The sequence below is a fragment of the Rhea americana genome, unplaced genomic scaffold (assembly GCF_003343005.1).
Source record: "Rhea americana isolate MKP2758 unplaced genomic scaffold, rheAme1 scaffold_26, whole genome shotgun sequence".
Lineage (NCBI taxonomy): Eukaryota > Metazoa > Chordata > Aves > Rheiformes > Rheidae > Rhea > Rhea americana.
Window position 1 is genome coordinate 4,010,692 of NW_028186379.1, and position 18,760 is coordinate 4,029,451.

An 18,760-nucleotide genomic window follows, 5' to 3' on the forward strand; every position below is an offset into this window, starting at 1 on the left:
AACTGTGACTGGAACATGACTGCACAGAAGAATAGAAAAATGAAAATGAAACAGGTGAGTTTACTGGTGGATTTCTAAGAAGTATAGTGTTTACTAATGGTGAAAAAAGTAGAACTACAAGTAATTTTATGAAATCTGATCAAATGCATAAACAATACTTTACTGCATTTTTTGCTAATCTAACATCTATAGCATAAAATAAGACTATTTCCATCATACACCCTCTAGCTTTTAAAACATTTTTGCCTATATATGGCACATAACTTAAGATATACAATTAAATATTCTTGATGGACTTAAGAGAAATAAGGTTTCTGGATTTAAATGTAGTCTTAAATTCCTGGAAGTCTCMAGAATTTGTGGGCCTGATCAAACGTACGCTGAAATTGTTGAAAGTACTCGCAATTATTTTAAAGAGCTTCAACCCAAGTTTTACAAATGTAATGATCTTATGCATAGATTTGGGGTCATCTGACAATTTGATACATTTCTCAGACTCCAATCCTTCGATAATGTCTCAAAAAGTAAGCTCCTCAACCTCGCAGCCCTTTATTCRGTCTAAAGCCTTTGCCTTAATTTTGTCCCGATTGCTTAATTGCCTATTTTTCCTGAACAGTCCCAGCTCCCGTGTGCAATCCATGGGCAACTGCATCCTGACTTTCTGGAACAAGAAGACTCCTATTTCTGCCTGCATCTTCACTACTGAACAATTGATTTGATGAAGTGACTGTCCTACTGTGGTATGCTTTAACTTGCTGAATTGAGCAAAAATGTTAAATGAGGAGAATAATTCTAAGAAACCCAYGGAGTTCCTGGACGTGGTTTACACCATAAGAAAGGGATAAGAACTGCAAAATGTGTCTCTTCCTGAGCCAGCGGTACCCACACAGCTTTCTGCAGCAAAAGAAATAACAAGCCAGCAGGGGGCACTTCTTTACAAGGTTTCACATGGGGGTTTGTTTACTATTACCTTGCCATTCACAGAAAGGTACTTGATAATTACATATTAATTTTCAGATTTTAAGACCTATTCATACATACACATTCMTTTAATAGTCTTTATACAGAGATGTTTCTCCGTAGCCTCTTTCTGGCTATGGAATTTATAAAGAAAATGTAATAGTGCCCTCTTCACAGGCTTTAGAACTGCAACTTCAGCCAGCRTTTACATGTGTAAACATGACAGAATTTAATACAACACATACATAAATTACGTAATTACTAAAAAGAAAAAAATCTGTGTGCATACCTGAGTGAAGCTGCCCACGAAAATAGAATTACTGTTTAATACAGTGACACACATAGAAAAAGTGTTACTTCAAGACTGATCTTTCAGGATAAAATCACAGAATATTCACCATCTCATTTGAGTTGGAACAAGGACCCTTGTTCTTCTTTTGATTAAATCTCACTATTTCACACCAAAAACTGCAAAATGACAAAGGTTTTTTTTTACTTCTGAACAGCAAATGCATAAATGTCACTTTTTCAATTCAGTAATCTGTACATTACGCACTAAGCTGAGGCAACTGACTTTATACCCTGYGGTCATTAAGGCTAAAATATAGTGCAAAATGAACTGAAGTCTGTACAAGATAATGAGACTCTTCAGTTGAAGTCCTATGGGAGTGCAAGCACATCCTTACTGCACTTCTTTTCTAGCACAGCACTAGTAGTATTATACCCTTGAAACTCCTGCCTAGGAATAAGACATTGATGCAAACATTTTGGAGCTCAAAGGGGCAAGGAATAAAAGGAAAAAGCAAATGCAGAAATGAAGAGAGAGCAAAATGAGAGGAACTGCCAACTGCAGGTGCTGAGTTTCTATGTGCATACTGAGAAAGAATACTGTGTGAATTCAATTTTTAACTCTCACAGCTCACTTTTCATGTGATTGTTGTGAATATAAGAGTTAAAAGGGATGCTAAGAATTATGTGAAAGTAATCAGCATCATCCAGAAACTAGAAAAGGTTTGAGACAGCTCTTTGTCACTATTTAAACCAGCTTCATCATATCCCTGAACAGTGGCATCCTTCCAAGTTGGGGGGGAAACAAAAAGTCATATGACCTCAGAAAAGATGTTGTTCATATTATTCATCTTTACTAGCATTATATGATTTTATTATTTTGCAACTGTACTGTATTTCTTCACTGGGAACTAATTGAAAAAATGGGCATGGGTTTACATGAAACCACCAAATGCAATCTTTTCTTGTTGGAAACAAAGGCATTCCATACACTGAAATTGGTGACAAGGCACACAAGCAAGCATTTCCCACAGAAAGCAAAACAAAGCCTTTACGCCACCAAAGGTGAAGCATGACTTTCACCTAGGAGTCAGAATCTGCTTCTTTTTTTATAAAATATTTTTTTCTGATTGTACAGTCAGAATAAACACCAACATCTTCAATTTACCTCAGAAAAAAATGGGCTGAGTTAACACTGCTAGCACCCACCCCCCTGAATGGTCTGTTATACAAGTTTCCTCACAAATATAACAAAAAGAGCAAAAGGAAAAAGATAAAATCAGTCTGAAGATACCTCCCTGAGCAAACAGAAGTACATTTATAATCCCTCTCACAACATCTTTTATGCAAAAATCCGAATTTTTCTATAAAATTTTCTATCATTCAATAGCAACTGACTGCAGTGTCCTGAATGCTGGGATTTGCATTTTTTCCTGCTGTTTGTGAGTTAGAAGATTTGCTCTTCTGAGAGGCCACACACAGCTCATCAAATCCTATCTTCTTCCCCCTCCATAAAACAGAAACCTTTGCGCCAACATTTTTTAGCACTCGTGCCTAAATGGACATAATGAGAACACTTTGTTTTTAGGCAGGAAAAATACTGTAGTATTTTTTGAAGTAAAGCTCCAGATCTGCAAAACCACCCTGCAAAAAGAAAAATTGTGAGCTCTGACATGCTAATGTCTAAAAAATTCTCTTCTCTGCTTACTGCAACCTTTAGTGTGAAACAAGCAAGCTCCTAACAAACTTCACCGCTAAGAACAGACACAAGAAAATAAAGTTACAGCATGATAAAAGATCAAAATAACATCAAGGTCTCTAGATTAAAACCAGAATGTTGGACTGAACTTGGAAATAACCCAAAGGTCTGCACAATTGATGGAGCAGAAGCGTAAAACTATCAAAGAAGCTATGAGTTCTATTTTGCACTGACTGAAGACTCTGTATCAACTTCAAGGTAAATTYTATATATCCAAGAAGGCACAAGTGACTGAAATTCAGTTGGGATTAGCTTTTTCCTCTCCTGCTGTAAGTGTGCTCACCTGCACAGACAAAACGTCACCAGGTTTGATTCAGAGAATTCTTAGTTGTGAAAGAACAGACAATCCTCAGGGGAAAAAGTGACAGTTTTCCATGTAGTGGGAGCCCAGAATAATTACTTTATTCTGAGGGCACATACATTTACTTGATTTTCATAGATAATGGGCTAGAAAGAACACTTCTATCACTTTCCATATAGTTGTCACAATTTCCCCACTGAAAAAATTATCRTATTTCCTAGGTGATCGGTTATTTTTTCCCACCTGCACATTATTCCTGCCCAACTCCCTAGATGTTTAGCCAGTGGAGAGATCAGAAGGACTGAAGCATTTATGACTCACATGCTAACAGACACAGACAAAATACAGAGATGAAGAAAATTACATGAAGCAAATAGTAGGTCTTCATTAGTGAAGATACATTGTGCCTTAAGTGAAAATAAATTTTGCCTTAAAGAGCTTTACAGCTTGTTTACACTGCACAGAGAACCAATAAATGGGTTCTCTCTCTCCACTATAAGTAAGTGGCAGCTTTCAACATAAATGTGAGATGGTGATTTTCTGGCTTAAAAGAAGGCATTGTCGCCAATCTTAAACCAAAAATGTTGCAAAGCAGGAATTCTGGTCATTATCCAGAAACTAGCCAGAAAAAAAGTTATTACTGAAATCTGCAGTTGTATGAATCATGAGCTACCAACGAATGCAAAATTCTTTAAGATTAAAGTCCACTTCATCAGGAAACAAGAAGCATGGTGAAATAGCATACATCACTGCTAATCCAGCACTCATACAAAGTCAGCAACACTCAAATACATCTAATCTTGAAGCACATGCCAATACAAACGAAACCTAACTTGACTATTGTCTTCCTCTGAAGGCCTTTGGAAGTCCATGTTTAAGAGAACATGGGTTTTCCATCCTTGTCCCCCAGCCTGAACAACAGTGCCTCTCCTCATTCAAAAGACTCAGTTTGGACATTTCGTCTAGTTTCCTAATTTTTTTACAATGTTACAGCATATTCTTCAAGGTGTGTAGTCAGTAATAATAAGGTTGAAACTCAATGCTCAGGAGGAAATAAACCTTCTTTGTAAAAGTATACTAGCTATCTGAGATAATTCAATACACTACTTCTACACAATTTTGAGGTTTACTGAATTTTAATGCCCTGGGATTTGTGGCTTCTTTTTTGACTAGGACGGCTTAGCCCTGGAATGACATACTCCTGCTAATGTACAGATTATTGTATTAAAATCCTTCATCACTCTGCAAGATAACTCATCACAAAACTGCTGGGAATCATGCAGCCGGTGGGAGGTGAACATGACGTAACGTGACAGATCTTCACTGCAAGTATCAACATCCAAGCCACGCTGCACTTAAGGTATGAAGATGCCCTACAGAACTCTTTCTGCCTAAATACTAGCACAGAAATAAGATAATCCTAATTTCAAAAAAAAATTACGTCTCTTTAACTTGATTGCACAAGACGTATTTCCTTAGCCAGGGGCCAAAGATGAAACCCAGAAACATTGGAATGAAAATTTAGAAATCCCTCTGGGAGAGCAATCTGTCCATGTTTCAAAAGAACTAGCATGACATTAATACCATATACCTATGTGTTTCAATCACTGCTTTAATCCATCCATGCAGAGAATATAAAAGGGGAAGGGAAGGGAAGCAGTAAGGTGGGTAGCTGCTGCTTCCTCTCTCTGTTCTTYTCCACAGTTCACAGAGAGAGAAGAGAAACAAAATCCAAGAGTTAATAATGCCAGTGTGTTCACTCAGTGCAAGCAAWGAGGTGTTTTCCCAAAGGAAGTTTAATAAATATAATTTGATATATATTCTGTTTGGAGCAATCCTGATTATTTTTCAGTAATTCTAGTTGACTATCCATAAATACACTTCCCAGCTCAGTTTATCATAAASAGAAATAGAAGAGCTTGAAGGGAACCCTACAAGAGACGCCCAGTTAAAACAGAGTGTGCAGAAAAAGGAAGAACTTGTTTTCAGAACATTTCAGCCTTTTGACACAATTGTCAAGAGTCAACTGCAAATTTTTGCCTCAGAATCAGTAATAGAAAACTATTAAGGAAGACTGTAAACGTTCCTTAAAAGAAAAACCCACTACTAAAGTAAGAAACTCTATATTGTATTTCACTACTTCTATAACATGAAGTTTTCATCTCCAAATTTTTCTTAAAGGAATAACTACTTAGATCAATTAGCAAGTCTAACTAGCCCTCCAAATATGACTCATTATTTTACATCAATGACTTAAGCAATTTAATTTGGAAGAAAATTCAGCAGCTACTGTTTTTGCAGGGAAATATTTACYAACCTTTTTTATTACTACTTTATCAGGTGCTCTGGCACCAGTATTTTCAAAGAGAAACAACTCTTGCTTTTGCCAAAAGGATCACATGATAAAGGCTGTCAGCTCATATTGTTAGTAGGAGTAGTAGCAATCTAACATCTATATTCTCCAGCCCAGGATAGGCTAATTATACACAGTTAGTATGCATATGTATAAAGAAGGTCTTATCCTGTAATACTTTTAGTCAATTCAACCAAACTGATGGCACCGGCTTCTCATGACATGCCTATCCAGGCAACATGACCCGGTGGGTATGTACGTGTATTCTGGCTGTATGTCGAGGGAGAAGCAAAGATCTTTCCTAGAAAGAAACTGGCAATGCACAAGCTGCCAGAACATATTCCCATTTTGTCCACGTCTCTGAGGCTGTCCAGAAAGAGGACGATCACATGAATGATCTTGGCAGTCTGCAGCTCCCTTTGTGATTTAGTCACCAGCCCACGGGGATGCCCACATCAGGGCCACCTCTTGGATTCATTTTCAGTAAGTTGGTGGTGAGRGACCACGATGCCTCCAACACAAGGGAGTAGCTGGGAGCAAAATGTCAAAATCATCCAATAAAGCAGAAGGAGTGTGACTGAACATGTTTCCTAGAAAAGGATYCAGGGTTTATTAAGGGTTATAAACTAAACCTGAATGCTGATACTCTTTGTTAAAGAAAATCCTGAAACCAAAATGCTATATGGGGATGTAAAAAATAAGAGTAGAGCCAGCAAGAAACTTCAGAGTGATCCTCTCCTCTCATAGTGCCTTTAGCTGGCTTACTGAGTGTYGTTTTGGGCACCACATCTCAAAAAACACTGAAACAAATAGTAAGMGTCAGCAGAGATCTACAAAACACGAAATACAAGAAAAGAAGTTAGCCTAAAGAAGAGAGCATTGAGAGGGCCTGTAGCAGACAGTTGTGAAAAAGGCAGACTTCAAGGAGAAATAAACTTGTGTGCTTAGTAGACAATACAAAAAGTAATAGGCTTACACTGCAGAAAAGAAGACACATCTTAAACTACAGGAGTTAAAAATAATTAAATACTAAATAAATAAGCACAAGGCGTGAGGAAATCTCCAGCTTTGCAAACCTTTAAGAAGAGAATATAAAAACATCTCTTCTTAATGCAGGGATGATGACCTCTTGAATTTCTTCTAGCCCTTGGATACCATGACCCAGCCTCATCTCTGCCTGGGGTGCTCTCAGGAGACAGGGATCCAGGGAGCACATTGTCCAAATAGGCTGTATAAATCACATATGAAACACGTACATCAAATTGATACCCAACTGTGTGAGGCTCTCCAGACAGAAGGCAGCAGGGAGTAGGTACTGGACTGACTGAAGCTCTAGTGGAGAAGGCCAAACCTTTGGGTGATAAGCTTGTCACTGCTTAGTAACATAAAACAGTATAAATCTACCAGCACAGTAAAGTGACAAACCGTGTTTGATATTCTCAAGCAAATATTTTAATATAAAATTTACAGTCCTGGAGACGAGAACATAGGACCAGAGTTCTTCACTACTAGGCCAAATATAAAAGGAAAGACAAAACTGAAGGATACATGGGAATATTTTTATTAGCTAGTGTTCCAGGCTGAACTGCTCCTCTGTTCTAGTCACTTGCTGTGATCCAYGGAGAATGCACGATGCATAAAGATCCTTCCTCAGAGGGATAATGCATTTTAAAGAAACCTAGGAAAGCCCAGCAGCCCTGTTTGCTTCTGTGGCATTTACTGCAGGGTGATTTCCACTCTATCAAGGTTATTTCTATTATTTTTAATRACAAAGACTTTAACAAGTACGGGGTTTGTTTGTTTGTTTATATCAAACGTTCAAAAGAGCTGCCGTAAGGCATCCTTTATGGGAGTATTTTTAACTTGGACTTGTTTCCTATCCACGACCTTGAGAAAATGCCTTCTGTCCAGCATACAATAATCAACATACCAGATAAAATATTCTAACTCCAGAAGGTAATAAAAATCTCCCTAGACAGTGACATCTGCTATTGTTATTAAATCAGAATACATTTCTGTGTACATTCAGCTCTAACAGGGGAAAAACAAGAATGATCAAGAAAAGAAAAAACAAACATTCTGTAACCTAATAAAATAATAATGTGTTCCTGAACATGAGCTAAAATAAATTGAAATGCAGCTTAATCAAGGAGGCCGCTGCTAAGTAGTCAGGGGAGACAGGGTCAGGTTCAAACGACTTCAACAGCAAAAGCAGGAGTCATCTATTTTGCTATGCAGTTTCCATTCACACAGTAAAGGCATCATTAAATGTAAGAAGGAAGATCAATGTTACCTTGAATGTAGGATGAAAAATTTAAATATACTATTTAAGCTGTGCTCCCTTCTTCCAAGAATGATGTGCCGAGCCATTTAAATGGCAGGGAGAAGGTCCCAAACAGCAACAGATAACTGCACTAAGTCATATCAATGGTACAAACACTGCTTGCAATTCTGTAACCAATAAGGAGCAACATAACCTTCATACAACACACACTATAACAGTAGGCAGTACGTCTGGACAGCCGCGTTGGTGCTATGACACCTACCCCACTGCATCACCAAAAGCCAAGCTTCGTAACCAGGTCAGTGTTACCAGGGATGTAAAAATATAGCTACTCAGCARAGGTGCCTACAGAATACGCTTGTAAAGTACCAAATGCACATTTAGAATCAGTCTGCTGGAGCCTGCTTAGAAACTTGAGTATGGACAGGAGATGGACGGGACCTTAGGCTTGTTTGTGGAAGGAAAACCAGGAAAGAGAAGATCCAAACTGAGAGTGGACATAGGTAGGTAGAATGTKAGGAGGAGAGGGGCATTAGACAAGCCCCTGCTTAGCATCACAGTGTGGATGCGTATACTGCCAKTTTACTAGGAGAACATCTGTCCATGGGGATAATATGAGGATGAAAACAAAAATCTGAAGAGGAAGAATAAGATTCATTCACTTAATCTCCTGTCATTGATTTTGTGAATACTTCTGGTCTGGACTTGGGAACAACAGACCTTTCTGCTAAGTCAGGCTATCTGCAAAGTCTGAACAAGAATAAAGCAGCTTAGTGCTAGCTACTTTTTCAGAATTGCAGGCAGAGATCCTACTAGGGACTCTGCAAAACACTAAGTAGGAGAATGTTTCCCAAATGATGGACAATCTGGTACCTTACAGATGCTTTCACTTCAACAAAGCTGAACATTTTGATACCTGTATATCAGATAGATTATTCATATGAAAACATCTCTATCACACACACATGTAGATGCTTTCTTATCTGTACAGGGCGGTTGAGCTGAGTCAGTACATACAGGCTTGTCATGCTGCTTTTTCAAAGAGATATGCAAAGTTTTTGGAAATGAAGAGGATAAATAGAAATTTACTTCGCAAAACTTCTAAAGTTTCATTTTGAACCCTTGAAATTCAGGAGTCCTTGTGCAAAAACAACACAAATTCCACTATGTTTAGGCCAACTTCTCTTCTGTGTTCCAAAAGGAAGTATATACTGGCTGATTTGACCATCATGTATGTATATGCTATATAACATATAGCAAGAGAAGTAAGATACATAGATGCATACAGAGATATGTGCATATAAATTTCTACAGTTATTCATATTAAGAAAAATGGTTTGATCAACCACTCCCTGGATTGTGTTTTCATTTTGAATCCTGACAAAAGACATCAAACGCTTCAAGAAATATCAGCCAGTAAGCAGACATAGGGAGACTTCATTTGAAAAATTATTTTACCTAGTCACAAGGAATACTGGCCTAAATTGGAACAAAAGTGTAAATCTATAAAAGCACACAGAATTTCCACCTACACATAGGCTTACTGATAAACTTTGCCTAAAATGAGGTGTCAAACAGGCTTCCATGTATCCTGGTTTGAAAACTACTTAAATTTGATATCACATCAAAATAAAAAGAACTAGACCAAAAGACTGATAATTTACTATAAAAAAAAGATAAGTTGAAAGTCAGGAGAATAGCAAAATCTCTCTCTCTCTCTCTCTCWCWCWCACACACACACACACACACACACACACTCACACCACACATTTTCAAGGAAAACTGGAGAGGAAGACAAAGCTTCCCAAGGAAGCTTTCAACCAAAATCAGAGGGATAATTAACAAGATTATCAGCCCATAAAGTAAGCTGGATATAATTACTGTTCATCAGTCAAAGTTGCCATTTTGTCTTCCAAAAAGTAGCTTTAACTGTTTCATTCAAAAGCAATCAATAAATGCACCAACTTGTTCATATCGTACTTGACTGAGAAGGGAAATACCAGTCTAATTTGCAAAYTGTAATCTAAAACATTAGTAAATCGAGCTTGATGAAATTCAAGTGGAATAGGTAAACCTACTCTACTTTTGTTTAGTTGTAACTATTTCCTCAACTCTCATGTATGTAGAATACTCMGAAAACTTTCTGCTCTATTCAGTGCTCAACAGACCATTAAAATAAAGATGATGTACATCTGAGTGCTCCACTATTCTGCTATTTTTWCTGGGTCTTCATGGACTTTAGAATAGATTTCCTATGAGTTCTTAAAGACCTTTAGAAAAAAAAAAATCTGTAGCTTTTTCTGATGTGATGAATACAGCTGAATTTCAGACAATCAATATTCTAGCCCTGCTTTTTTTATCCACAGGCATTCTGTGGGATGAAGTTTACTATGACGATACAGAAGAACTGCATTAGGTCTAAATCCACATTTTAAACCTAAAATGAAAACCTACATTTGGTCATTTTAGGAAAAGATGGTTACAACACATTTCAGCAGTCTGTAGACCCACTACCCAAATATTAAACAAAGACCCTTCTTGGCCTTTAACTATTTTACAATCCCTACAGTGCAGCCAGGTTTCTGCGTTTCAGCACAGATTTCAGCTGAAGAACTTTCCTTCTTTCATTAATGTCTATTCAAAATTGTTCCYCAACTTGCAACCCAGAGATTGACTGCAGCATCTTCCAAGTTTCTTTTTGTTTCTACCATAAACACACAATTATAAAAACACAATTAAATTAGTGCCAATATTGTAACAATTTTAAGATATAGGCTCCATTAAGTCTTACATGTACAAACACTTTCATTAATGAAAATAGGTTTCAGGACAATTCTGCTCATTTTCATTTAATTGCTGGGTAATGGGGTCTCTTGGTGTGTCACTGTGTGTGTTCTGGGGTTTCTTTCAAAGGAAAAGGTAAAAAAAAATCTGAACAATTTAGATAAGCTCTCAGAACTAACAGTAAGAGACATCTTTTCATAATAGTGTCTGACTTTTTGCAGTTTAGCGATCTGAATAAGTGCTGTGAAAATTCCCATTTACTCTCATTACTTACCACCAATTTTATGGCCAATTTCAATGCCTATTACAGCTCTCTAGTACTTTACCACAGTACACACATTGTTCAAAGACAGGTGAGGGCAAACGGAAAGAAAACATATTCAGCTTATAAAAGTCATCAAGTTAGTGAAATTAAGGGAATTCATGGAGGACTTCCTGCAATGATTAAATGCTTATCACCCACTATCGGCAAACATCTTACTAAGGTTTAATTTTAGCACCCTTGCTCAAGCTTACCCAGTTGTGGGACTGCCCWACTAATAGCCTTTTCTTAGGTACAAAGATAAAATATTGTTGTATCTGAAAACAGGACTGTCAAAAGTAATCTAGAATTTTTAAAGTACTTTTCAATATTGTTATTGTTTAAATGATACTCTACTATGTTGTACAGTTTCTAGCACAGATCCCATATTTCAAAAGAATCTTTGGGGATAACTGAGTAAAGAAAAATTTGCAATGGTTCAGTTTAGGACAGTCTGCACATATCATTATCTAAGTCTCTAAGCAAAGAAAARGGGATGTGGGGGGGAGTGGGGTATTACTAACTATTGTAATCATATTTGCTTTTAATCAAGCAACCACAATTTTGCTGCTTTAAGGGCAGATAGAATCTTTCTACTGCTTCTGACACAACCTATTTGGTATTCAGAAAAATGAAGAAGGCAATTAACTGACATTTTTCTACATAATAATATAAGTTAAGGCTCCAAGGCTTTGCCTACACTAGGGAAATTTAGACAAATTTCTTGCTGTTGCTGACACTGGCTTGGCCGAAACACTGTTAGGAATACGAAACGTCTAATGCAGACAAACTCTAATGCACCACAAACTCAAAAACTGCTGTCAGCTATTAGACATTTATGGAACAGAACATGRATAACATTCATAGGTATGAATATCCGAACAACTCTAGACAAGTAACACAAGAGTCATGGGTAAGACTCGCTCTTTGAAGGAATTTATAACAAGTGTATTGTTTACTAGTAGTTGTTGAAAATGTTCCCCCAAAATGTCACCGTTCCTTTCTTAATTCTATTACTGTGTTAAAGCCTCAATTTATTTAAAAGCTATTTTAATTTAGAATAGCCTTTTGAAATACTTTTTAAAACTAAAAATCATTAAATAGGTTACTTTAGAATAAAAATAGAATGTCGAGTGCTTCGCTTGATTTTTTTTCTGTGAATGTGTCATTTTTGATCATCACTTCTGAAGAATAAATTCTAAAAGTTGCTTTTTCATACAGCTTCCTCAAAAAATTAAGCTGAATCTTTGCTGCATACCATTACACTTGCATCTACAAGCACAATATTTAGAAGCTATTCCTCCACTTGAACGGTGCTTCTAAATTAAACTTTTCTGCTTAAAAAATAAACCATTAAAACATTGCTGGAAGGAATACAGTTACAAATTAGGGTATTGGCAGAAATCCAGTGTTATTGGGAAGGTAGGATATTCACACTACTCATGCTGCCAGTAGTGATTAATTAAAAGCCGTTAGATACCTGAAGCCCCAACAGTTCATTCAATATGATCCCCATTGAAGGAATGACCTGCTTTCGCAGCCTAAACATTTATGCAGGCAGAAGAGAAAAAGAAAATCGTGATAGCAAATCTTGAAGACACAAAGCTATAAACGTTCAGGTTTTATTTACATTCGCAGTCCCCCTTCTAGTCTGGCTGTTTGTGTATCAGGACAGGTGATTTCTGTCTTCACAGTCTAGTTAATGAAGAAATCCACACAAACGAGATGGCAGAATTGCCGAGATCTGAGGCTAAAACCTTTGTGACTACTGAGTACAGAGCAGCAACTGCATGCAGAGAACRCGGAAGACAGCACTGGAGAAGACGAATCATAAAAGTGCCAACTGCTGAAAGTTAAAAACAACCCTCACAGGTTTATCTGTTAGTGTTATAGATTTTGATTTTCAGCAGATGCTTGAATTTCCTTGTGAACAGGGCAGAATTCAGCTATTACGAATGAAAAACATTGTCCCATAAACATGAAGGACTTAAAACTATTTCCTATTTCTTTTATCACACCTGCCAGAAGTACTTTGAATCCTAAATCACACAAGAGAACAACCTCAACGAAGTCCAGTTCTTAAGATACACACATGGAGAGAGAAATTTTCCAGTATCAGTCGTATCTCGCTGACACCTGCTCTCCAGATGCTGGATGAGCACTCTGTTGCATAMTAAGTAACTCTCACCTTGCTGATTAATGTTTCCATACAGATTATAAAAAAAAAGACATTTTGAGATTTTTCAAGGAAACTGACAAAAATCTAGGATTATTAAGATGCCATTTCCTAAGGAAGAAAGTCTATATAGTCATCAGAACAGACTAAAGTCAAACTAAGAAGTAAACAAACCAAAAAACTCCACCCTCYAATTTGTGTGTTAAGGAAAAATTAATCGGTGCCACAGGAACAAAGTGCTAAATTTCCTCTTTTAAATAATCTATGATGYTCTCTAAAATCATTATATACATCTACTTTACACAAAAGCAATACTGTGAACCTAGTGAACAATCTAGATACCAGGAGAAAAACCCTAAAACATTGTATGTAAAAATAAATATATAAAAAAGTACATCATCAGTGTTGCAGTAAGATTTTTTGCCTTTGCAGTCAGAGAATTTATTTTTAGAAATCAGGTTGTGGACACATGCAGCTGATCTACACAAAGATTCATAATCCAAGTAACAAAAAGTCAAAGATCACATTTTTAAGGATTCATACTGATTTATATATTCCCTACTTTTAGGTAAAGTCTCTTTATTTTCAAATGTTTAACTGAAAAAAAAATCAAACCAAATCAAAATAAGACTCTCCCTAAAGAGTCAGAAAAGTGAGAGTCCAGAAAGTGGGTCACTAAACATGGCTCATTAGTCAGAATCAAAAACAAATTATATGAATCAGATATTTTGTATTTATTTTGTTATGCACTGGTTTGTCAATCAATCATTCATTTGGGTAATACAGTATTGTCTTAGCTTCTTTCTGTACGAAAGGTCTTTAGAAGTGACCTGAATAGGAACCTTAGTTCTATGGTCTTTTAAGATCAGGAAAAGGGAAGAAAGAATAACTACAGTTGTATATAACATGCTGTACCTAAGAAAGCAAGTTCAATATAGTATGCTGTTAAAGAGTTCACAATTGCTCATTTACTCTACTTATTTACATAGATGCTCTTGTTTCTTGAGCAAGAATACAAACTGCAATTCTGCTTTAAAATCACATTTTACCTTGATCCAAATTTGCTCTCATGTAGGCAAGCTAAAAACGCTTTAATTTGAGATAGCATAATAAATTTTGGAAAGGTAAATCACTTTTRTCTGTTCAAATGCAGCAAAAGAAAAAAATGCAGCAGTCCTTTAGTTAGGGCACGAGGTGGACTCGAGAAATCTAGATTTAATTCCTGGCTTTGCAATGGATCTTCTTCACGCTTATGGGCATCCTTCATCACCCCGTGCCTTGGTATAACGCCTCCTGCCCTGCCTAGAAGCAGTCTGCCATGGTATCTGCTAATACTTGACAGACACTGTGCTAGGGGGTCTATTTAAATGGGTACACTGCGTGGGAAGCTGCTCAAAGCTCAGGATAATATTTGAGAATAGAGCTATATATCAYACTGATGCACAGCAGTTTATGTCCATTTTCACATACAGAATCTTTTTATACTTGTGCAACTGCTTCCTGTATTTAATATTTCTGTTAGAAGTATGCACACGTGGGTTTGCAGAGAATTTGTCCCTGACATCAGAGAAGATAAAACTCTCATAAAACTATCACAATTTTATTGATAGAGCAGAGAAGTCCACATATTTTTCCAACTACAATGATGCAATGCTGTTTAAGGAACTGACATATTTACCTAGAGATGAAAGAAYACAGAAAAAGAAGAAAAAACAGGGTGACAAGATGACTCAACAAAATATTCAGTTTTATATATTTCTTAATATTCTTCAGTCGTTAAAGTTTCCATGACAGAACTAAGTTCTACTGCTACCAATTCACTATTTTATCATGAATAAATTTTTTGGCAAAGTACTTTCTACAAACTGGAACTGCATGAATCATGTTGAAACATATCCCACATACTTTAATATGCAGATATGGGAAGGGAATACACTTTATGCTGCTCCATTTTCATAAACGGAAATTGTTAGGTAGCATATAGAAGAGCAGAGTAGGCAATGATTAATGTGTATTTGTCTAATGAAGGGGCTTCTAGTTGTAAAATTCTGCATATTTCAGCCTCCAAGCCTAATTAGCAAATATTAATCTGCTTTAATTAATCAACCCCAGGAAAAAAGATTATATAAAATGATGGAGTAGAAAAATTAAAGAGCATACTACCCTCGGATGGTACAAAAGATCTTCAGGAATAATATGCTGCTGACAATTCATCAGATTTAACAAGGTATAGTAAAAGAAGAACTGACCTCCCGAGGACAAATGATTCTCTTGGGACGTGGAGCCTCTTGTTGCAACTGATACACTGTCAAACATAAAAACGTAAAGATAATTAGAGGATTGCAACATACACAAACTTTTATTTGGATGCTTATTTTAGCCAGGGGCTGTAAAGAAAAATGCAAATGCAAAGAAAAGGTACGATAAGCAGAGGTATTTTGGAGTGTATATAAGCCACTTACATGAAAACCAGTTGCTGAACTGTAAACTAGCTAAACTGATTAACTGTTGTAACTCGTTTAAGTGTTATCTTCTTTAGTACTTGTTACTGGCTATGTTTCTATACTGGAGAAAAGTACACAGAAGAATTTCCTAGGAGTATCTCAGGATTAAATTTTGTTTTTTGCATGCACTATGWTGTAACAACTCAAGCAGGATTTCTAAATGTAACAGCAGCGATCTTTTGATAGGCCAAAAAAAAAAAAAAAAAGCTCACTGCATCTGAAAGAGTTTACTAGAATCTTGTAATTTATTTTTTTTTAAGTTGCACTAGTAATTATTTATGAGCAAGCAAACATTGCTTTTAGAGTAATTATACCATATTCAAATACCCCTGGATCAATTTTGCATATCTTCTTAGGGCTCCAGAAGAGAGATCTGAGGCCAGGTGCAGTTGCTGAACTCTGGCCCCCAGCCTCTTCCCTTCATGTATTTAATGAGATCCTTTCCTTCCTTTCCACTCAAAAGTCAGGAGAGGAAGCTGACAGACAATGACAGTAATCAATTCCAGTGGAGACAGATTGTCTCTCCATAACTCCAGGAAAAATCCCAAAGGTTTGGATTGCCTCCCTTGAGAAAGGCCTTCTGTATGCTGAGCTTCTTGCATTCGGAAAGACTGTTGCATCCATGTTTTTTTAAAAGCCCAAGTTTCTAGGACAGAGCTCTTCACAGTGTTGCAGAGCTCAGAATTATTAGGTGGTAAATTATGGGGAGGAAAGAAGCAGGAAAAATAAATGCCTGTAGATTTGATAAATGCACGAGCTCCTGCTGCAGGAAGCACATAGAAATGGTAARTGTCTTCGGCACCTTCTGTTACCTTGCACATCTTCTCTTTAAATGGGGCTAGTAGTAGCAGCTGCAATGAAACTTGAAGGGCATGGAAGTCCTGGGTTCAACTACAAGTTTGTCATTCATGGAGCATGAAAGTTTTGGGGACCATGTTCTCTGCTAATTTCTAAGTGAAAAAAAACATATCCTGTCCTTTTACCAATCCCATCTCCATCCCTGGTCCCTAGGAGGGACGTAGCAAGACAGTTCATAATTTCTTATATTTCAGATCAATTTTAATGCATAAAAATGTGCTCCACCTCTGAATTTTTACTAGGATAATCTGCCTTATTCAGCACTGCCAGACCTTCCACCACTTTTGCACAAGATTCATGATAAGCAATAGTATTTCTTACCCCTTGCCCAATAGTGTGACTGAGCAAGATTCAAAGTTTTCACTTTACTCATTTCTGATTAAATGTCTTCTGTATTCCTAACAGTTTTCAGTACTTTCTTGTACTGAGGAGCCCAGATCTGGACCCAGCACTCCAGATGTGGCCTCATCAGTACTGAGTAGAGGGGAAGGACTGCCTCCCTTGACCTGTTGGCAACAGTCTTCCTAATGCATCCTGGGACACAGTTGGCCTTCTTTGTCATGAGGATGCATCGCTGGCCTATGTCCAACTTTTTGTCCATGAGGACCCCTAGGGCCTTCTCTGCAAAGCTGCTCTGCAGTTGGTTGGCTCCCAACTTATGGCTCCCTCATGCAAGGGGTTATTCTTCCCCAGGTGCAGGACTTTGCACTTGGTRGGGTTCCTCTCTGCTGGCTTCTCCAGCTTGTCAAGCTTCCTCTGAATAGTAGGGCAGCCACTAGTGGTGGTTTCAGCYGCTCTTCCTAGCTTTGTTTCATCTGTGAACTTGTTGAAAATGCATTCTGTCTCATCATCTAGGTCATTAATGAAGTCGTTAAACAGTATTGAGCCCAGTATGGGCCCCTGGGGACACTACTAGTGACTGCTCTCCAGCCGGACTTCGTGCCGCTGATCATGACTCTGAGTTTGGCAGTTCAGCTAGTTTTCAGTTCACTTCATTGACTGCCTATTTAGCCTACACTTCATCAGCTTRAGGATTTTATATGAGACAGTGTTAAAAGTCTTACTAAAGTCAGGGTAAAAAACATCCACTGCTCTCTTCTCATCCACCAAGCCAGTCATCTCATCATAGAAGGCTATGAGATTGGTTAACCATCCGTGCTGACTACTCCTAATCATCTTCTTGTCCTTCATATGTCTGGGAATAGTGTCCAGGATTAGTTGCTCTATCTAGTCATGCATGAAAACTCCAGTACAGAAATCAAAGACCATGTTTGAAAATTCTGATTATTCTGGAGTCCAACATTTTTCTTTTAAGTGTCCACTTTTGAATATTTGAAATCACTATGACTGCTAACTCAGGAAGTAATTCATGCTTAATACTAAACACATTCAGGAGGAAAATAGCAACTCTTTTTCTTCCCCATACATTTCCAGTGGGGAAAAGGAATTCTAAGGAAGCAAAATATTGCAAGAACATGWTTGCTTCCTCACCATTTAAAGTAAAAGATCTGTTATCCCAATACATTCATTTCAATTATTATGAAAAAATCATTCTTCACAAAAATCCTATTTTCAATGAGCAAAACTGTTAATTATTAACTAACATAGCAAAATAAGTTAATGATGCTGTTTCTAAGGTAAGTTTGATGGCTGTGGTGTAAAAGAAGTTGGTCTGAAKAACACATATGAAACTTATTTTGTGACATGCAGTATGTATAAGGAATGAAGAAAGTAAAGAACTCCCGGAAATGCCCAAAAGGATGACTGAGGCTGGTATCACCAGAGTAATAAGGGCAGAGAAAGGAATTAGCATTTCACAAAACAAAGGAGGGAATGACTAACAGGGAAGGGCAGACATATGAAAGACTTGAAAGCAAACACAAAAGACTGGATGTTGATAGGATGCAGTGGGATGAATCAGTGGAAGGATTCACAAAGAATGACAAGAAAGACAAATCATCTTAACAACTGTGTTTTGAATAGACTGGAAAAGGTTGCTGTCATTTTCAGAGAGGCATGGGTAATTAACCTGCACAATAATCTGAACAGAGAAGGAGATATGATTTAGAAATACATCAGAGGAGAATGTAATAAGATTATTACTATACAAATAAATAATAGTAATAATTTACATGCTACTTTAAACRTGCAGGATGAGAAAATGGCCCCAAGTAACAAGCATGACTGAGCTT

General features: G+C 37.2%; 1 protein-coding gene across 1 annotated transcript in view; it reads right to left on the minus strand.

The window, feature by feature from the left end:
* Window positions 1-18,760, minus strand: part of CHN2 (chimerin 2) — a 132,596-nt gene that overhangs the window by 72,209 nt on the left and 41,627 nt on the right. The window contains exon 4 of the mRNA XM_085307621.1: window positions 15,456-15,511. Coding sequence (XP_085163747.1) covers window positions 15,456-15,511 — 56 coding nt within the window. The remainder of the gene's footprint in view (window positions 1-15,455; window positions 15,512-18,760) is intronic.